This window comes from Caenorhabditis briggsae (genome assembly GCF_000004555.2).
Source record: "Caenorhabditis briggsae complete genome, chrI, whole genome shotgun sequence".
Lineage (NCBI taxonomy): Eukaryota > Metazoa > Nematoda > Chromadorea > Rhabditida > Rhabditidae > Caenorhabditis > Caenorhabditis briggsae.
In genome coordinates this window covers 6,725,937-6,747,312 of record NC_013489.2, presented here as the reverse complement: position 1 = coordinate 6,747,312, position 21,376 = coordinate 6,725,937, and the positions used below count along the sequence as shown (strand labels likewise).

Here is a 21,376-nt window from a genome sequence, read left to right as displayed (position 1 = left end):
TGTTAAACCTACTAATCCAGTTGTTTTTCTTGTCTTTTTTTTTCCTCCTCCTCTCTTTCTTTTCAATATAATTTTAAGATAGATCTCCTTTTGTTTTCTGCGCACCTTCAATCAATACGCTGAAGACAATGCGGCTTCTTCTCGTTACCCGGTACCACTCGTTGCGGTATTTAGCAGTTTTGGATGAGCTCGGAGCAAGAAAAATTGAATATTAATCGTTTCAGGTCACCATGGAGAAACCTATTGTCGATGAGGATGGAGAGGTGAAGACAGACGGTGCGTCGTCAACGGCATCCGAATCGGAATCCGAGAAAAGAGTTAGAACGGATTCTGAGAGGTCTGCTGGAAAGGGAGAGAAGAAGAAGAAGCATCATAAGAAGGAGAAGAAACACAAGAAGGAAAAGAAACACAAAAAGGAGAAAAAGCATAGAAGAGATAAGGATCGAGAAGTAGCGGACGAACCTCCAGCAAAACGACGGAATGTAGAGGACGAGAAGAATGGGAAGAATGGATCGCAGAGAAGGGGTAGAAAGGATTCTGAGAGACGAGAGAGATCGAAAAGTCGTGATCGTAAAAGTCCGCCACGAAGAGAACGCTCCAAAAGTGCGGAACGACGAGATCGAGAGCTTCGTCGAAGAAGAGAAGCTGAGCGGCGGGACAGAGAGACTCAGCGACAACGGGATGATCATAGACGACACGGAGATACTAGAAGACGTGATAGGAGCGTGGAGAACGCGAGAAACGTTCGAGACGATCGGAAAAGAGGCGATGATCATCGCAGTGACAGAAGGAGCCCTGATAGAAGACGTGGCGATCGAGATAGACGGCGTAGCGATCGAGATGGTGAGAAGAAAGAAGAAGAGAAGATTGAGTGGACGATGGATTCGGATTCTGATGATGAGCAGAAGAAGATTGAGGAAGCTAGAAAGAGACGATTACAAATAATGAAAAAGATGGAAGGAGAAGAGACTGGTGAAAATGTGAGTTGGTATCATACATTTGCAAAGTTTTCAATCTAGGTCTAACTATTTTCAAACTTTCAGACTCCACGCGAAGGCAGCAGCACGCCGAGAAGTGACGCAGTCACCAGCAAGAAAACTGATGATTCTGAAGACAGCAGCTCAGATTCTGACAGTGATAATGAGCAGGACAAGCAGTTGGCCGAGGCAAGAGCTCTCATTAAATCGGTAAGCTTTTTTCTCGTTTCTGAAGGAAATCAATTACATAATACAAATTGAATTATGTCAAAATTAGGCCTTTTCCAAACGTTTTAATCTTCCAGACCCGTTTCGACAGCGAAAACAGCGGCACCTCCACTCCTGCTAGCTTCCAATCTGATAACGACACTCCAACTGACTTTTTTGCCGGACTCCGAGATAAAATGGTTCATATGGCTGGTGCTGATGAGCATAGTGTGGATGAGACACTGAACAGAGAGAAGGAAGATGAGATACGCGAGGATTGGCAGACCAAGTTGAAGGAACAGGAGAAACGAGAAGCTGAGAAAGAGAAAAAGAGGAAAGAAGCAGCGGAGAAGAAGAATCAAGAAGAAGCAGACGATGATGGTTTCGATATGTTCGCTGATAACGAGGAGCTTCCACAGGATAGTACTACGATTGATGGGCATTCTGGAGCGGTTCACGATACTCTCAAAGATAACTGGGATGATGTTGAGGGCTACTATCGGGTGAGAATCGGAGAACTTTTGGATACTCGCTACCGAGTCGTTGGATTCACTGGAGCTGGAGTCTTCGGTAATGTGTGCAGATGCAATGATCAAACCAAAGGGAATACGGTAGCTGTGAAGATTATCAGAAACAACGAGGTTATGTATAAAACTGGACTCCGAGAGCTAGAAGTTCTGCGGAAGCTCAACGAAGCTGATAAGGAGGATAAGTACCACTGTCTTCGTCTGTTCAGAACCTTCAAACATCATAACCACCTGTGTTTGGTGTTTGAGAACTTGAGTATGAATTTGAGAGAGCTTTTGAAGAAGTACGGACAGAAAGATGGTCTTCACTTAAAGGCGGTTCGGAGCTACGCGCAACAGCTTCTTCTCGCGCTTCGTCTTCTGAAGAAATTGGAATTCGTGCATGCGGATATTAAACCGGATAATATTCTGGTGAATGAGTCGAAACTGACTCTCAAATTGTGTGATTTTGGATCGGCAGGACGGGTCAATGAGCAAGAGTTGGCGCCTTACTTAGTTTCAAGATTTTATCGTGCACCGGAAATTAGTGAGTTTTAATTTTAAGAGCTTCAGAGTTATATTCGTTCATTTTCAGTGCTCGGTGTCCGTCACGACTACGCTATTGATCTGTGGTCCGTCGCTGTGACCCTTTACGAGGTATACACTGGAAAAATCATGTTCCCAGGAAGATCAAACAATCACATGTTGAAATTGTTCACTGATGTCAAGGGAAAATATCCAAATAAGCTTGTCCGGAAATCACAATTCAAGGATACCCACTTCGATGTGAATTGCAACCTGTTGTACCACGAAGTTGATAAAGTCACCGAGAGAAACAAAATTACGGTACTCGCAAATCTCAAACCAACGCGTTGTCTTGAGTCGGAATTGATTGCTGGTCAACGACTGGGAAGAGAACAGATGGAACAGGTGAGTGTAACGGGGCTAGTTGTAGTGTAGTGGTTGTGACGCAGAGTACTATTCAAAGGGTCCCGGGTTCGATTCCCTCCCCGCTCTATGTTCCTCGCCACTCCGTTAAATTACAGGAGTGGGGATTTTATAAGAGCGAAAATAGAATATCAGGTCATGAGCGGTGCTCATCTTCGGTTAATTTTCACGATATGGCTGATTGGGTTATGACCACAATTTTTTGAATTTTCAGGTACAAGCCTTCAGAAGTCTTCTCGACGGTATGCTCGTTCTGGATCCTAGCAAAAGAATCACTTGTAATGAAGCACTCAAGCATCCATTCTTCACTATTCCTATCAAATAATTTGAATATCGTCTCGTTCACTATTATCTATCCTTGATCTCCATTGTATCCCCTCTTTTTTGGTTGCACACCCATTTTCATGTTCATTTTTGAAAAACCAAAAATTTTAGAGATAAAAAAGGTACTTCTAATGTCTTATTTTGTTTTGCATACATACCAAACATAAAAAGAGAATCTAAAAATTGTTTAGCAATTGAGGTGCTGAATCTTCATGTCCTCTCCTTTCGTCGCGTGAGAGTTGTAGAATCGGTTGCCGCAATATCCGCATGCATGGACTCCTGGCTTATCCTGAAAAAGGCCGAGTTTTTTGCTAATTATAATTTTTCAAAATTAAAAAAAACTCACCAAATTGATATAAACCTTTGGGTGTCCAAGAGCTGGATGTCCTCCATCACACCAGACAATTCTCTTATCACCACAATCCTCCGGTGGGCGCTGATCGATCAAATACATCGCCACGTTTGGGTTAACGCTCTTCTTGGAGATGTCGAAACGTTGGAGTCGGTAGTCTGATTGATCCCAAGCCTTGAAAATAGACGTTTTTCAAATTTGACACTGATTTTTTCAAAAACTCACTTGTCCAGTATGGGTGACCTTATCGAATTGCGCATTTTGCTTGGTGATCTGATTTGGTGCTGGCGGCTTTGTGGTTACTGTTGATGAAGCGCGAACGGCCAACGAGCCGCGCGAAGCGGTCTGTTGGAGGAGTCGGTTCATCACTGAAAATAAGAACTTTGAGAGGTTGAGAAATCATAAAACGGTTCAGAAGAAAACATTTTTCAGAGGCTCATAAAACGAAAAAGTAAGGATGGCTAGTGGGCATTATCGTGAAAAGAAGATTGTCAACATTCTGACAATTCTAATTTTTTCGAAAATTACTAGAAATACGGGGAATTATGATTTATCAGCTGACACAAAGTCAAAAAAAATAATTGATGTCCGACACTGGACGCAAACTGTCGTTGGTCAAAATGCCTGCGTCCAATGCGCAATTTGTTGTTGAACACCGTATCGGAAGCTATATAAAATTTTTCAAATGGCTTTTTGCTAAAGCCGTCTTGGTTACATTCGAAGTTATAAAGTTTTATTGAAAGCCAGTTGTTCTTTCAAGAGTTTAGTGCTAAAATGTTTCAAAATTCCTCATTTATTTCATGTTCTTGCTCAGGAAAAAAAAGTTCACTCCGCAAACATCGAATCTTACGAAACTTTCTTGCGATTGCACAACCTGACTCTCGTTGGAATTTTCATCAGATTTCTTCCACTTTCACTCATTTTCCGAACCATAAATTAGTAGCCTAGCTGTGGGAAATTCAGAATTTAACAATTCATACATCTAAAGTAACTACTTGTTGTGACTGTGTATTTTGTACATACTTATTAGGCTTTTGTACATATTTGAGCTCTATTTATCTCAAATTCAAGGTAAAAAATGGCGGCACAACAGTTCTACATCGACGTTGAAGCTGGATCCGATGAGAACCCAGGAACCGAGGAACAACCATTGGCCACTTTGGTTCAGGTAAATTTTATCGAGCAAAAAAATTATAGGGCTCAAACTAAAAGCATAAATCATTCCAGGCCATGCTTATCTCGAAAAACACTGGATCGTATCATATGAAGACAAAGGCAGAAGGAGGTGATGAGAGTTGGGAGCCAGTCTCAAAAGCTGCTCTCAAGAAATCCGCCAAGAAGTATGAGGCTGAATTGAAGAAACTAGAAAAAGCGGCAGTGAGAGAAAAAGAAGCAGAACACGCCCAAGAAGCTCATGATGCTGCTATCGAAGCCGCCAGAGCAATCACCTTCACTCGCGATGAATCTCTTCCGGAAGCCAAAACTATCAAAATCGGACAAGCTACTGCTCATCGTGATCAGCGTGTAACCATTAAGGCCTGGGTGCATCGTCTTCGCCGCCAAGGAAAGTCTCTGATGTTCCTTATCCTTCGAGATGGATACGGATTCCTTCAATGCGTTCTCAACGACAAACTCTGTCAAAGTTATGACGCAGTGACTCTCTCAACAGAGTCGTCTGTTCAAGTCTATGGAGTTATCAGAGCTGTTCCAAATGGAAAAGATGCTCCAGATGGCCACGAGCTCACTGTGGACTACTGGGAGCTTATTGGAGGATCACCAGCCGGTGGAATCGACAACGTTCTCAACAAGGACGCTGGAGTAGATGTCATGCTCGACAACCGCCATCTCGTAATCCGTGGAGAGAACGCTTCGAGGATTCTCAGAATCCGAGCTGCTGCCACTCGTGCCATGAGAGATCACTTTTTCGCTGCCAGCTACACTGAAGTGGCACCACCAACTCTGGTCCAAACTCAAGTTGAAGGAGGATCCACGTTATTCGGACTTGATTACTATGGAGAGCCCGCTTATCTGACACAATCCTCTCAACTTTATCTGGAGACTTGCAACGCTGCTCTTGGAGACGTCTACTGTATTGCTCAATCATACAGGGCTGAGAAATCTCGTACTCGTCGTCATCTCTCCGAATACCAACACGTGGAAGCTGAATGCGCTTTCATCACTTTCGATCAACTCATGGATCGTATCGAAAGTCTTGTTTGTGACACTGTCGATCGTCTTCTCGCTGATCCAGTGACCGCTGGATTGATCCAATTCGTCAACCCTGTAAGTCCCTCTTCCATATTAACAAAAATTCTAGGGAGCTTATTTTTAGGGATATACAGCACCAGTTCGTCCATTCAGAAGAATGCAATACAAGGAGGCGATCGCTTGGCTTCAGGAGAACGATGTGCGCAACGAGAACGGAGAGAAGTTCGTATATGGAGAAGATATTGCTGAGGCTGCTGAAAGAAAGATGACCGACACGATTGGAGTGGTTAGTATATTATTCTTATACGAAAAAAAAATCAGAGCTGTGGACGGTGGCCGAAGGTCCCACAACGACAGCTACCGTAACCTAAAAGTATTTTTATTTCCCGGATTTATTATCACGAATTCGTGAGTTTTCAGTCAATTTTATACTATCAATTTTTGCGACTTTTCTGGAAAAAAAAATGCCAGAAAAATTGACAAAAGCGGGAAAATGAATCCGGAAAATAAACATATTGTTGGGCTACTGTAATTGTCGCTGTGGGACCAGCTCCGATCTTTTCGTACCAGAAAAATACTGATTGAAAACAATTTCAAGTATAAATCTCTAAAAATTTATAGCCAATCCTTCTCAACCGGTTCCCAGCTGGAATCAAGGCCTTCTATATGCCACGTTGTGAAGACGACAAAGATCTCACTGAATCTGTGGATCTCTTAATGCCAGGAGTCGGTGAGATCGTCGGAGGATCGATGCGTATCTGGAAGGAAGATGAGATGCTCGCCGCGTTCGAACGTGCTGGACTCAGTCCAACCAACTATTTCTGGTACATGGACCAGCGGAAATACGGAAGCGTTCCACATGGAGGATACGGATTGGGACTCGAGCGATTCATCTGCTGGCTCACCGGCACCAACCACATTCGTGACGTCTGTCTGTACCCACGATTTGTCGGCAGATGTGCTCCATAAACCCGATTTCCTTTATTGCATTATTCTATTGTTCCCCATTCAACATTTCCGCGTTTTTCTGTCACTAGACCGATTGGCTTTATAACTATTATATTCGTCGGTTTTTGTTTTTTCGTTTTGTTTCCCAGTTTTGGTAATATATTTTAGCATAAAATTATTGAAGAAAAAAAATCAAATAAGCTAAATAGGTAAAAAGGCCCCCTCAAAAAAAAAAGACTAATGCTTTTTTCTTCCGCCACCAGCAGTAGCTCATACATAAATAACCATGTACGATTCATTTGACACCAGCAGCACCCAACTACTGAAATAGAACGAGTTGGTGGGGGCTCCCAGTCTTGTCCCCAGGCTGTTTGCTCAGCATAGTTGACTCGTCTGAGCATACACAGCTCCCCGCGCCCGTATGTATGCTCTTTTGAACCGAAAGAGAGGGGGCAACCTGCCACCGGAAGGCGCCCCCGAATTTCCTCCAAATGGCTTCAACAGATTTCTTCTGCCGTATTGTATTTACCCCGATTTCTCCTCTCTTATCTCTTCTTCAGTGATATCATCAAAACGAACCACCAATCATCACGTGCACAGCAATCTGTTTTTAATAGAACTTCCTTGGCTTTTGGCCATCGAATTCTTAAAATAGACTATCCTTTTGTATCCTAATTGAATCTCAAAAACTGCTTAGTTATTCTTTTCGCCGCCTACTGAATCCCCCTTTCGCACACCTCTCTTCCCGTCAGCGAACAATTCAACGTCATCTGTCGCCAGAAGCGAGTTTTTGTTAACGTCGCGCGATTACATCGATTCTTTCCCTTTCCTCCCATGTGTATACCAGGGGCAACCAAATCGATTCACTTTCCAAACAATCCACTTTTATGATGTAATCACGTTGTGAAAACAGGAAACATTCTCTTCTTTGCCTCTCAGGACCCTGAGTACCCTTTTCAGATGACGTCCCCGCCGCTACGAGTCCCTCTAGAGAGCTGTTCTCCACTTTTTCTTTTCTTTTTTTCCCGATTCCTCTTAACTTTTTTTCCAAGCACAATCAAGCTTCAACTTTACTTCATCTCTTGTTTTTTGTCTCTAGCCACAGCAAAAAAAAACTTCAAAATATTTAGTAAAGCACTATCTGTGTCCCCTCTCCAGTTTTCTGATGAGAATATGGTTGAAAAACAAAAATAGTACACACGTCGTCTTCTTGTTTACTGACTTTGGGTGTCCTGTTTTTTGCGGAGGATGACACGGATGGAGGTGGTGAAATAGTAGTAGTAGGTAAAGTTCATAGCAAAATTTCTGACTTTATTGTTTATTCGAAATTCGCTGGCAAAGAATTTTAAAGAGTTTTCACCTCAAAACTGAACGAAAATACTTGCCGCGCCTACGAAAGTGTTTTCCCTTGCGAAGCCCACATGTGTCATTTCCCTGTGCTCCTTTAAACTTTTGTCATCATTTTTCTGATTTTCGTCAGGATTTTTTCGAAATACGATTTTTTTTATGAACTTTTGAAGTTATATACCATGAACCTTGTATATTGATATAATTTTCACCCTTTAACATCATCTGCATTGAAAAAATCACCTGAATCCCTAGAATTGTGACTAATAAATAATATCAGATGCTCTTTTCCCTTTCGATTTCTCTCGCCTTTTACCCCGAGATGTTTGATTTTCGAGTTTGTTTCAAAATCATTGCGGAAAAACCGAAACGAACGATTCTTCAACTATTGACATGGCGGGTCGTTTCAGCGCGGCGATACAGTGCCAAAAATACAGAAATACCCTGTGCGAGTGTGTACACTGGCAAACCAGTAAAATGGTTGGAAGAGAAGGAGAAAAGTGAGAGAAAGAGAGACGGGAATAAATAAAAAATCTCAAACAAATTGCTCATCTCCTTCTTCTATCGTCCTTCATCAATGGGAGATCAGACGACCTTCGCAGCTCTCTGAGTTGCGTAAATCTCAAAGCTAATAGAAGGTCGGGACCCCGTTGTGATCAACATCGCCGATAAAATAACCCCATTTCTCCCGTCGTCTCCGATTCTCACTCCGCGTCCAATCCGACTTGTCCTTCTTCCGCCTCAGCAGCAGCATCCCTAGCATCATCTCTTTTTTCCTTTCCATCTCTTTCCATCGATTCCCGTCGTATTTTGTCTGGATCTCGTTTTCTCGCCTACTCTCATTTAGGCTTCCTTCCCTCGGGGCGTTTGAATATTTGCTCGCCTCTCGTGTTCGGGATAACAAGCTGAGGTCCTTCCGATTCATCGCAGGAAGCCTATCGTGTTATGTTGAACCTCTTCAAAAAGGTCGTCATGTCTGTGCTGAATATCTTTATATCCTAATCGAAGCCTATGATTAATGGTGCTGATTGGCAAATACGTTTTCTGTCAACGCACACAAATTCTGGGTGCGCCGATAACTTTTTCATACATCTCTGCCATAAGAACAGATTCTACCTGTATTAGCACGACTTCTCTTGACATTTTCTCGAGGCTAAGAACTAATTTTATTGAGTTTTCTCGGAAATTCGGTGTTTGAAAGTTTACTGTAGAAAATTGTGAAACTTTGCGTCGCCGTGAACATTCTTTAAAGGCGCTTAAAATTTCCTAATTTTCTAGGTCTCGCTTATCTTTATGCGTTTTCCACTTTTCTATGATTTTTTCATCAACTTTGCCGACTGGGCCAGTCTCTTTTTCAGTGTTTTTCTCCCCACTCGTATTTTTTGTTCTTCCGTTCTTTTTAAGTCGAAAACACGTCGGTTCTGATAGTAATACCCGTCGGTGACGTCTACTTTACCCCACACACAAAAATTCAGTTATGTTTTTTTCTTCTTCATCTTCTTCCTCCTTTCTCCCACCAGAACAGCCGGCTCATTATCTGAAAATTTCGAGCTGCTCTTGTTCCAGCAGTCATCGTCGTCGTCTCTTTTTTGTTCGTTTTCTGTGTTCTCAGAAAAAGGAGCGCGAAAAAGCTGAAACCGCGAGACAGCTGAAATAGAGAAAGAGTAGGAATATATGAGTCAGTTTTCAGCGAAATGACGAGTATATGCTCTAGAAACGACGAGAGAAACGGAGAGTGGTGGGTGCTCACTCTCGCAAAAATTGTTTTTTGAGTCACTTCCTTGGCAGTGACGAATGAAAAACAGGAATCGAACGATGTGTGCTCTGAGCACCAGTTGACTTGACGTTTTCGTTTCACGACCTAATCAATAGGTTAAGTGGGGTTCTCGAAATGTACAACAGAAACAAAAGTTAGTTGATTATTTAGCGTATGATCATATTTTTGATCGGAAAATCGATGCATCAAACCTTTCCGATAAATTAGAAAAGAAAAATACCACCACGAAATAGCGGAACAAAAAATTGAAAATCCAAAGTGCGGTAATAAAAAAGTCAGCTGACAACTGACAAGAAAGAGAGATGACCGGCAAGCATCCCGTGGAGCCGAACCCGAATCACACACCGTTTTTCTTTTCGTTTCTTTCGAAAAACTGAGGTCTATGAAAAAAGAGAAGAACAGTCGGTCTTCTTCAGTCCTGCCCCCCCGAGGACGAAGGCCCGTTTGTTCAGGGTTGAGCGCTGCGCTGCGGCCGCGTCGCGTACACAAATTGTCATCGTGTGATGCTGGTCGATAGCAGCAGCAGTCAGTCCGTCTGCAGTGGTGGTGGTGGTGAAGAGTGCCTGGCTGGAGTCTGTTAGTCAGGCAGTCCTGGTTCGGTGACCCCTCGTACCACTTGGGCAGTGTTCTCGTCCCTTCCACGTGTTCCCCCCGGCTGTCTATAGTGAATGGAACCAGCCAGCTTCCTTTTTTAATTACCAGTGTTCCCTTGGTCCCTCTTGTTTTTTAGTCTGTCTATGGTCGTTGCCATGTCCACGTAGGAAGTGGAATTCGTTTTGTGTCAGCTGCTTTTTTTCCATTTCCTTTTGATTTTTTCACTCTTTTGACGCAGATCGCTAAGCAGAATGATCAAATAAGCTGTGTACGAGAAATATCACATTCTGATTCATGTTATTCTCTCAAATTTTGTCTAATGGAAATTGAAGGAATTATTATTTTTCCCATGGTTCTGGAAAGTTCCGGGAATTACGAAAGTCTTTTCGAATCAATCGAAAATCAATAAGAATTGTCGTTCACATGATAGAATGTTCTCGAGGCGTTTTCTTATCTCGTCTTTTCAGAGAGTGACGCAATAGTCGACTATTCGTCGTTCCTTTATCGAATTTCCCATTTCGTGCCCTTTGTGATGTCCCTGATTTTCGATTTCTGAGAACGCACTAACATTGTTCTTCTTCCTGGTATTCCATATTTCCCAGAATTTACATATCCACCTGGTATTCGATGTGTTTCGAAATACGCAGAGAACATTCGAGAACCTTCCTCTATCGATTTTCAATTCCCTGCTCGCTCAAAAATTCTGACGTTTCTTTTTGTTTGGTTTCATACTTTGTGTGCCGCCTGTGCCATTCTGTTCCTTATATCCTTTGATTTTCGACTAATATTCAACCATCGAAATGGTTCATTAGACCCTTGAGAGTTGTTTTTTCGCCTTTCACCACCACCAAAAACCCTCTTCAGTTCTAATCTACGTCTTTTTGGTTTCTATTTTCCATGTCCTCCCTCCAGTGACTTCCTCGCTCTCACCAGATCTCGTTTCCCTGTGATGTACTAAAAGGTCGGAGACCGGTACGACGAGACCTTGTGCAAGCCGATCTGGGTGAACTTTTCGGGCTGCTGGAACGAGTGTCAAAGTGCATCGACACTATTCGGGCGGCAATGGATGGTGCACTTTTTCTGTCATTAGTCACTAGGCCTCACCCAAACCACGCCTACTATTTTTCAGCCGGCTCTCTTGCCGTTATGTTCCGCCCGCTTTTCAGCCATTCACAAAGCTTCTTTTTCTTTCCCTCTTTAGAGCCTATAATGCTGTTGTCTGCTCGTGGCACTTCTGCATAATGAGCACCTTTGTTACGAACTTCCCAAAGGCACCCAGTAAAAAAAAAGCGAAACCCGTCTCGTTTTGTCTTAACCATCCCTTTCGTCATAATTATTTCCTTATCCTAGTCGACGTAGCGACTAATAAAGCGCTGGTTGCTGGCCGTCCCACTTTGGTATCTTATCACGCTTATCAGTCAGCCGAACTGTAGTACCACCACAACGATTGGGCGTCTTCTTCTTCTCATCGTTTCTATTTTCTATTCTCACCGTCAGTATTTTTATTGAGATTGATGTAGTAGTACAATCATCGAGTCAAGTTTTAAATTGCGCCGATCATCATCGTTCTTTTGACGAATTCTCTTTTTAAAAAATTGTTCGATTTTCAGTATTAGTAGTTGTAGTACTGGGTGGTAGAGAGAGAGGGTGAATGAATGTAAATTTGTTTCTCGTGTGGCGACAGACGCAACGAATGAAAACGAGAGACGGCGCCCTCCGCCGCTCGATCATGCGCTAGGAGACACTGCTGCGGCAGTGTACGGCGACACTAGGCAGCTGTCTGGTTACAAGGGAATTGCGTGCCTTTGAGGCACACGCAGCGTTGCGTCGTTGTCACGTGAGGCATCGCATGTAGTTGAAACTGTCGCCTTCAATCTGTTTTTTGTTGAACCTCCGATAATCACCTGAGAACATTTTCAGTACTCTTGGATCCCCTGTTTTACTTTTTGTTGGCTCCCCCCACCACCACTTCTCAATTTTCTGTTTTTCACATGATTCAGTCCCTTTCGCCGCAATTTCCCCTCCCCGACTGCCAGCACCACTCTCCTCTTCTCCTTTTTCTCTCTTCGACAATTGAAATTGATTCCCATTGGGAAAACGAAAGTTTTCTTTGTTCCCCTATCTCGTTGAGAGTGTGTCAGTCCACCTAACATCAGTTCAGAGTGTTTTTTAATGTCAGAAATGAGGGATTTGGATTTGTCTGACAATTACATCATTATTACGCAATAGTCTTCTAGAATTCTCTCGGTAGAAGTTTAAATTTTGATCCTAATATGTCTTGTATTATGAGCTGAAGAGGGCATTTCCACTCTCGTGTTCATTTAATTAATAGAGTGCAAGTGGAGGAGATTGTCTGAATAGTGTTGATTCGATAATATAGAATATTCTGAATAGTGTGAAAGTGGGAGTGACGACGCCGTTGGAAAGATGAATCATTTTTTGGCGGAAGAAAAGTGCTTTCTGTGAAAGGGGATGGCAAAGGGAGCGTTGAGCGTAATACTAGGAAGAAGAAAAAGGGAGGAAAGAGTGAGGAAAAGAGGTCTTTTCCTTTCCTTTTTCTTCTTTCTCTTTCTATTTCCCTGGTAGTTTGTGTATGTCTGAGTAGTGCCGAAGCCTAGAGCGGGACTAGAGAAAGTCTATTTCGCGTGACGTGCGTCTTCCCTTCTCTAAGTCGGGTTCAGTCACTTTTGTCAAATGTCCCCCTCTTTCTTTTTTCCTCTCCTACTTTTTCTTTTCCTTTTTTTCACTGGTGGTTCTTTACTGCATTTCACCTTGTGACCTGCCCCATCCACCTCTATCGTGTTCGGTCATATGAGAGTTGCTTCTACAACACGGCTGGTGGCGGGGGACTGCGCTGTCACTACCATAGTGCATTTGTCGCGTTAAAATAGTTCAGATTTTTTTTTCTCGTGACACATCATAGTTTTGTCATACTTCACATTTTGATGCCCCCAATCGATCAATTGACCCCTAGCGCTGAAAAAAAAAATTATTCTCGAATTAGACATCACACTAACATCAACTCTTCCTCTCTTCACCACTTTCTCAAATGTATAGACGTGAGTTTTCTTCTAACTCTGACACAGAAATTTCTTAATTATTGTTCTAACATTCTCAATTCCACCTGCCCCGAGGTGTTAATTAGAACGAGTGCGTACTGGAATTGTTCATTTGAGATCCCTTTAGAAGAAGAAAAAACTCATGTTTAGGAATGGATGGGGTCTGTCTCGTGAAGTGCACGTTTTTTTTTTCGAGAAAACGCTCCCTTCCTCTCTCTGGTGACCACATTTTTTATTGATGTCAAAGTATACGACTTTTTGAGCTGCTACGCCAGCAGCGACTGCGAAAAAAGTTCGCAGTTTAGGAATCGATTGAGGAAAAAACATCAGCGCGCCTCAACGTGTTCGTAATCTTCTCTCTTTGCTTTCTGTAGAAAAGGATCACATGATGACGTCTTTTATGTCTCCGTCGAGTGTCGTCGTTTGATATGTTTTGTTCTTTTTCTCTTTGTTACATCGACTGTTTTCTCGGGGGCGCCTCCTGGGGGCCCGGTGACGACCGATGTACTTTTGCCTACGTGTCTTTCTTGTTATCTCTTCGTCAAAAAATGATATTCAATCATTTTTCCTCTCTCCATCGTGTTCAAATTTTCTCAGTTGAATTACTCAATAATATTTTTTCTTCTTACAGGGCGTCGCTCAGGTCAACCAATGGAGAACGAACAACAACAAGCTCAGGCCCCACCATCCTGCCGTGCTGGTTGCGGATTTTTTGGAGCCTCCGCTACAGAAGGCTACTGTTCGCAATGCTTCAAGAACACGCTGAAGCGCCAGCAAGATGCTGTCAGGCTCACATCACCTGGTGAGTTTTTCTGGTTCAAAAACATCAAAAAATCAGAAAAAAAAATTGAATATTGCGAAATGAAAATCGATCACTGACGATCGGTGTTCTTTGTCACATAAAAACGAGTTGACAAATCGGCTGACACGGGCGCCAGTGGTCATTTAGTAATCGTGGTGTGTAAAATTAGGCCCTGAACAGAGAAAAGAGGAAAAAGAGTATATGTGCAATAAGTGGTTCTCAATTCTTTGTTAGCAAATGGCTGGACGAATCTAGGGCTTTTGTCGATTAGCATATTTATGCTCGCCAATAATTGAAATAAAATCCCATTGTTAGGTTTCTGACTGATTGGTTTATGCTGAGAAAAGGTAATAGAAAACAGGATTATTTTATTTTTCAACCATATGGCGCTCTTGAAAACGACCGTCATTCGTTCCTTTTCGTGAGTGTGTGTGTGTGTGTCTTGAAAATGGATAGAAAGCTGCGAATGAGAATGAGCATATTAGATGCATGTATCGATCCTTGCTTGACGGCTTAATGTTTGCATATATTGATGAGATAGATGACTAATCCATGATGAAAAGTTTTTGCATTATTAATGCGGTTTGAACTTCTAGGAAAAATAAAATAAAATCTAGCTCATAAAATCTAGCTTATCAGAGTTCAGATCAGATTTTGATTCAGATGAACTTGCTATTTAATCATCTTCTCCCTCTTTTTTTCTTGATCGCCGACCAAACTTCGTGTTATCAGCTGGGCCCTGTCTCATGACACACAAGTGTGATATTGGGGAGAAAAAATAGAAAGCACGCGAATTTACCCTGGATTGATTAGGTTCTGATTTGTAATTTTTGCAGTTGTTTCTCCGTCTTCCATGGCCACCTCCTCCTCTGCCCTTAAATCTGATCCGACAAGTGTGGAACTTTGTATGAAAGCAGCCGTCAGTGCATCCGATGCAACGGTGAAGCTTGATTGTGAAGAAATTCTCAGTGTGACCGATGAAACTGTGACGACGACGTAAGTAGCGAAAAATCGATAAAAATACAAAGAATTCAATCGATTGGTTTCAGGGTTGTTGAGAGCACTGCACCCACGACAATCGTCGTGGACGCCCCTGCCCCGGTGAAAAAAGCTAATAGATGCCATATGTGTAAAAAACGGGTTGGACTTACCGGTGAGTATTCTTCTTATTAGATTCCAATGATTCCGGATCCTGATCCGAGTTTTTAAATCAAAATTTAATTTCAGGTTTCTCGTGTAGATGTGGAGGATTGTACTGCGGAGATCACCGCTACGATCAGGCGCACAACTGCCAATTCGACTACAAGACAATGGAACGTGAAACTATCAGAAAAAATAATCCTGTTGTTGTGTCGGATAAAGTTCAAAGAATCTAAACCACTCTTTGTTTCCATCATCTCGGTATTTTGTGCTGCGCAAGCATTGATCTGTCATCTTTCTCCCCTTGAACATCCCCCACCGTCCCAACTAGTCCGAAGCGCATTGCTTCTCTGCAAAAGCATTGAATATTCAAGTTACACTCTTTTTTTCATCTTTTTTTGGACTACATTTTTTGTCACATTTCATAGAATATCCACCCTTTTTCTCTTCCTTCCTCCCCAAATTACATGCACCTTTTTTTCTTTTTTGTCAATTTCAAACTGTATCTGGTATCGGCTGACACGACACTCTACCCCCCAATTGGCCTGGTTTTCGAGTCGGTCCGGCACCATGTGTTTTCATTTGTACTGTACACCGTGTTTTTCTCTCTTTCGAATTGAATTTCATCCAACTCGTATTTGTGAGCAAATCTTGCAAAAATTTGCTTATTTGACTTATTTTTTCTGTTATCCATCTCTCGGAGTCGGTCTGTATGTATTTGAGTTTGTTTTCAGTAAAACTGGAAACGAGCTCCTCGCATATTGATTCTAGTGTATATTTTCTGTGTTTCCCCCTCCTCGATTTTCTCAATTTTTCTGGAATCCTCTTTCTTCCCCTTCCAAATACACAACAACAAAGTGAAAATGCTCGTTTTTGTAACACAACAAAACATACATAAAACGTTTTGGTGACGATTGTTCGGTGAAAGACGGGCGTCGTTTTTTCTTTTATATTCCTCTTTCTCCCCTATTCTCATTTTATTAGATCATGCTATTCAATTCACAAAAATCAACCAATCATCCCCACACCCGAAACCTCATCATTCTTCGCTCCCGAACCCCCCTGCAAAAAAACTAGGAATTTTTCAAATTTGGCGCTTTTTCTTCTCTCTTTAATCTTAAAATGTACATACAACAGGAAGGAACGAAACGACGTTTATGCAACAATGAGTTACTAGTTTTTTTTGTGTCTTCTTTCATTTTCATCCGTCCCTCTTTTCTTTCTTTCTCAAAACGAAATCCCGGAAATAAAGTGTGTACTGATATAGATTTGTTTTTTCTAATTCTTGGAATCTGCTGTCTGGTGGGATACGTGGGAATCAAAATTGGGAGATCAATGCATCATTTTACATTTTGTATTCTATCGAAAAGAAGTCTCGAAACGGAGGCTTTTTTGACGTCATCTCTGAAGAAAAGAAATAGAAGACGTGTAGAAGGTTGAACGATGTCATTGAACGGAAATACGACGTCGACAGAATCCTCCGCGATTGAGGAGAGACAGAATAATAATAACGGCGATTCTTGGTTTCATGGAGTCCTGCAGCGGCAGGACGCTGAAGAGTTGCTTCCGAAACACGGCAACTTTTTGCTTCGTGCTTCTGAAGTTCATGGTGAGAATGTGCGCTCTATTGAGAGTTGATGATTTGGCAGGAGATTGAAATTTTTTAAAATGCTGAAAAACGAAAATCTATATCATCGGAAAATTTAAAAACTGAAATGCTACAAAATTTCAGTTTTGGTAGAAAGTTTGAAAAAGTTTTGAGAACTGTCGAAAAGTGCCAAAAATTCATTAAAAAAGGAAAAAGTTGCGAATTCTAAAAAATTCAATGTTTTCGGGTGAGAATGTGCGCTGTATTGAAAATTACCGATTTTGCGGGAATTCGAAATTTTGCAGGATTGATAAATTCTGATTAAAAATTTTCAATGCCTCTTAAAATGCTAAAAAAATGCCTCTTAAAATGCTAAAAATGCTAACGAAATTCTAAAAATTCTAAAAGTTTTTCATTGTCGGAAACATTTAAAAACTGAAATTCTACAAAATTTCCGTTTTGGTGAAAATTTTTGGAAAATTTGAGAACAGCCAAAAATTAATTTAAAAGGGAAAAGTTGCGAATTCTGAAAAAAAAACAGTGTTTTAAACTTGTTCGAATTAAATTCGCTAAACTGAAATAATTTTGAAGAACAAGTTAATTTCGAAGATTACGAAAATAATTTTATTTAATTTAAATTTATTTATTTATTTCAACGAAGGGGAGAAAACCACTAACACGTGAAATGTCTATGAATCTAGGAATGTCTATGAATCTAGGATGTCTATGAATCTAGGAAATTTCCAACAAAGAGAAACCTCGCTCCACTGAAAAAAATCTGTAAAGTTCAATCCATAGAACCCCCTCCTTTCCAGGCAAAATGTCAATGATTTTATCGGTTCGCTACGATGGAAAACTTCACAATTTCGGTGTCAACTCGGATGCTGTCGGAAATTTTTGGTTCGAAGGAACCCATCGGGAGAAGACTGTCGAGCATTTACTTCAGTGGCATATGTACGTGGCCTAGGTTTTTATCTAGGCCATCAAAAACCAAAAATTGATCTTGGCGCAATAATTAGGTCAAATTGTTTTGAGGCTTCTTTTGCAGAACATAATCTAACCAAAAACCAGATAAAATGAATAATTTAACCCTTCTTTTGAGCTCTTTTACTCTCATTTTCAGAACAAATGGAATTCCAATAACCAAAATTTCGGGCGTCAAGCTGGGATCACCAATCTCGAAACCTGATTGGATCATCGATCATGAAAGTGTGATTTTTATCAAAAAACTTGGGGAAGGAGCGTTTGGAGAGGTGGCCTAGATTTTTCTAGGCCATCATGTTGCAACAAAAAATTTCAGGTTTCACTGGCCGAGTGTGAAATTGGCGGTCAAAAAGTGGAGGTCGCCGTGAAAACGATGAGGTGTCAAATGACGAGAGAAACTCGGGCGGCGTTTATGAAAGAGGCTCGATTGATGAGAAAATATTCTCATCCACATATCGTTAGAATTATTGGTAGGGGATGGTGGCCTAGGATCTGCAAATTGGTGGCCTTGAGAAAGAGATCAGACATTTTTGAGATTCTGAAATTCAGATATTCCAAGATTCTGAAATTCAGACATTTTGATATTCTGAGACTCTGAAGTTCCGAGATTCTGAACTTCCGGAGATTCAGAATTTCTGATAGGGGGACTGTGACCTATGATTTGCAAATAAGTGGCTTAGAATCCTCCGAGTTCATAGTTCATGAATTCTGATGACGTGGCTTTTAGAAGGGAGATCAAATTTCAATTCCATGTGAATTTGTTTGTTTTATAATAATTTGTGTGTTTATTTCAAATCGGAGCTTTGAGTTCCTGGAATCGTGTAAAAGTTATATAAACGATTTTTGGATCATGAAAATGTTTGGGATTTTGTTTAAAATGAGCAATTAGAGGGATTTCCATTGAAAGCGTTTCAGGTCTCGCCGTTCATGCTCACCCACTGATGATTGTGATGGAAATGTGTCCTCGTGAGTTTTCGGGATGAATCGATAACATTTTTTTGACATCCGTCGATGTAAAATTGAGCGCTGATCGTTTTTGTAGTTGACCACTTTTTTCAAGCTCTTTTAGTTTTTGAGATATCAACAAGTTTTTCTTGCTCAGAACATTTTAATAAATGAGACATTCGATGTTAAATTTAATTTAGGGAAATTTCTGAAAACATTCAAAAATTTTTAATTGGGCGTATCAGGAACTTCAAAATGAGTATAAACATGCCTATGCTTTGCTTGTTTTGATTCTCAGACTTTAAAGGCGAATGCGGGTCCCGATAAATAAAAATTCGAGAAAGTAGGTCATGTATGTGCTCATTTTGAAGCTCTAAATGTGTAAGAGTTAAAAAAGTCACCATTATTGTTTGTTAATTCTGAAAAAAAAAGAGGAAACCAAATTACATGAAAAGGCTCATATTTGTAGTTGTATTTTGGTTTCCTCGTAACCTCCATTTTTTAGAAATTCTGAACAATACGTGTGATTTCGAATTCAGCGCATTTAAAGCTTTGAAATAAACATATGCATGACCCAATTTCTCGAACTTCGATTTTCGGGGCTTGTATGAAAATCAAAGTTAGCGGAGCCTAGGCATGATTATACTCATTTTGAAGCAAGCTCTCAACGCGTTAAATTCAAAAATCTTAATATTCAGATGGCTCGTTGCTCTCATATCTTCGCAAGAATAAAACCAAAACAACACTCTCGGAACGCCTTCGTTTTTGTATCGAATCTGCTGATGGACTGGCTTATTTGGAGAAAAAACAATGTCTTCATCGAGATATTGCAGCGAGAAATTGCTTGCTCTCGTTGACTGATGTGAGACTTTCCTTTGGAAATCCATATTTTTGAATTTCAGAATCTCGAAATTTCAGAATTTCGGAGTTTCTGATTTTCTGAATTTTTGAATTTTTGAATTTCTGAAATCCGACATTTCCAGCAAATCAAAATTTCGGACTTTGGACTTTCGGATGATAAACGCACTGAAATGCATGACGACACGTTGGGAAAAGTGCCTGTCAAATGGTTGGCTCCAGAAGTCATGCAGGATAAATTGTACTCGTTGAAAAGTGATGTTTGGGCATTTGGTGAGATTTTGGTATACTTTCGAGATTCTGATATTTTTAGATTTTGAACATCTGAAATTCTGAGATTCTGAAATTCTAAAATTCTGAGATTTTGAGATTTCGAGATTCTAGGATTCTAGTATTCTGAGATTCTGAGATTAAAAAATTTTGAGACTGAGATTCTTAAATTCTGTAATTAAGAGATTCTGAGATTTTGAGATTCTGAGGTTCTGAAATTCTGAGATCTGGGATTCTAAAATTCTGTAATTCTGAGATTCTGACATTCTGAACTTCTTAAATTCTGACATTCTGAAATACCAGGCGTCCTGATGTGGGAGATCTACGCCGACGGTGCTGATCCGTACCCAGGAATGTCGAACTTGCAAACGAGAGCCAAGATTTTTTGCGACGACTACCGTATGCCGTTTCCAGAGGTTTCTAAAAATTTTTTAGATTCAGAGTAATTCTTTTGTGTTTTCAGATTACTCCTCCAATGATTTCTGAAATCGCACTGAAATCCTGTTGGACCAAACTTCCAGCGGATCGTTCGACAATGAAATTTGTTCTTTTGAAATTGAAAGATCTCTCGATGCCAGTTTCTTCAGATGTGAGCTTCAGTTTGAAAGTGAAAAGATAGATTTTTTGAATAAATGCATTTTTCTTATTTTTTATTTCCCTGTTCCTTTGTTAGCTTTCTTTATTCAGGCAGTACATACGTTAGTTGGTACTAATTCGATTAGTATTATTCTTTTAGAAAAATGTTGGTTTGCCATCATCAAGAAAAGAAATAATGGGCAAAAAAAGAAGAATCATGAAGAAGAAAGGAGAAAGAAGTTACAACTGATTTGTGTGATAATGTAGTTTGATTGGTGCCCCTTGTTATTTTTTTTCAAGAAAAGGGAGAGAGAGAGAGAGGGCTTCTTAAATTGTAACAGTTTAAGAACCTGATCTAGCTAGAGGCCTAGGTTTACATGTTCTCAAGACACTGATCTTGATTACAACTTAAAACTACAGTAATCCAAAGAAAAATGAAATATGTTCGCTATGATAAAAGAATTAATAAATCAGAGTTTCCATGTGTTGACTACTGATTTCTGAAGACAAGGAAAACTACAGTAATCCATATTTTTAAAAAATTATACGAAATTCGTCGTGTATCTTCCTGAACTCTTTTCTTATTTTATCTTCAGAAGATCAGCGAGGATCGCAGGAACGAGAATCACAGGACTTCTTCACTGCCAAGATGCTTCGTGTGCGCTGTTGATTGGTGTTTCTTTTTCTTGGTTTTCTGATTGAATAGATTATAGTTCAAACTGATGTAGGCTGTCAAATATTCTTTAACCATATTATAATACTTTCAAAACCATTTCTTTAGAATTACATGTAGTATTTGAATGCCCCAAAAAAAATGGATTTACTTGCTAGTTGCATCCAATTTATAAACGATACCTCATATTGAGCCAATTAACTCACCATTGTCTCTTTTTGTTCTTACTGGCTTCTCTACAAATGTTTGAGCCACACTGATCTGCCTGAATCTGTGGGTTTCGGGCCATCACT

General features: G+C 40.7%; 5 protein-coding genes across 5 annotated transcripts; 4 read left to right on the top strand and 1 right to left on the bottom strand.

Annotated features, from left to right (window-relative positions):
• Nucleotides 1-230: 230 nt before the first annotated feature.
• On the top strand, nucleotides 231-2,963 carry Cbr-prpf-4 (the record flags this gene model as incomplete). The annotated part of the gene is made up of 5 exons (XM_045236695.1): nucleotides 231-980; nucleotides 1,044-1,187; nucleotides 1,283-2,237; nucleotides 2,286-2,626; nucleotides 2,853-2,963. 5 exons carry the CDS (start codon nucleotides 231-233, stop codon nucleotides 2,961-2,963), a joined length of 2,301 nt encoding a protein of 766 aa, XP_045097055.1.
• Nucleotides 2,964-3,149: 186 nt separating this feature from the next.
• On the bottom strand, nucleotides 3,150-3,680 carry Cbr-nduf-6 (the record flags this gene model as incomplete). Its single annotated transcript, XM_002646548.1, has 3 exons — nucleotides 3,150-3,251; nucleotides 3,309-3,488; nucleotides 3,540-3,680. 3 exons carry the CDS (start codon nucleotides 3,678-3,680, stop codon nucleotides 3,150-3,152), a joined length of 423 nt encoding a protein of 140 aa, XP_002646594.1.
• A 712-nt stretch (nucleotides 3,681-4,392) lies between these two features.
• On the top strand, nucleotides 4,393-6,491 carry Cbr-nars-1 (the record flags this gene model as incomplete). Its single annotated transcript, XM_045236691.1, has 4 exons — nucleotides 4,393-4,482; nucleotides 4,542-5,597; nucleotides 5,647-5,847; nucleotides 6,144-6,491. The coding sequence occupies 4 exons, from the start codon at nucleotides 4,393-4,395 to the stop codon at nucleotides 6,489-6,491; spliced, it is 1,695 nt and encodes a 564-aa protein (XP_045097056.1).
• A 7,407-nt stretch (nucleotides 6,492-13,898) lies between these two features.
• CBG20480 lies at nucleotides 13,899-15,425 on the top strand (the record flags this gene model as incomplete). Its single annotated transcript, XM_002646550.1, has 4 exons — nucleotides 13,899-14,049; nucleotides 14,886-15,045; nucleotides 15,099-15,202; nucleotides 15,277-15,425. The coding sequence occupies 4 exons, from the start codon at nucleotides 13,899-13,901 to the stop codon at nucleotides 15,423-15,425; spliced, it is 564 nt and encodes a 187-aa protein (XP_002646596.1).
• Nucleotides 15,426-16,632: 1,207 nt separating this feature from the next.
• On the top strand, nucleotides 16,633-20,453 carry Cbr-kin-14 (the record flags this gene model as incomplete). Its single annotated transcript, XM_045236684.1, has 9 exons — nucleotides 16,633-16,798; nucleotides 17,593-17,731; nucleotides 17,901-18,030; nucleotides 18,078-18,231; nucleotides 18,677-18,727; nucleotides 19,405-19,568; nucleotides 19,690-19,837; nucleotides 20,138-20,250; nucleotides 20,298-20,453. 9 exons carry the CDS (start codon nucleotides 16,633-16,635, stop codon nucleotides 20,451-20,453), a joined length of 1,221 nt encoding a protein of 406 aa, XP_045097057.1.
• Nucleotides 20,454-21,376: the final 923 nt, after the last annotated feature.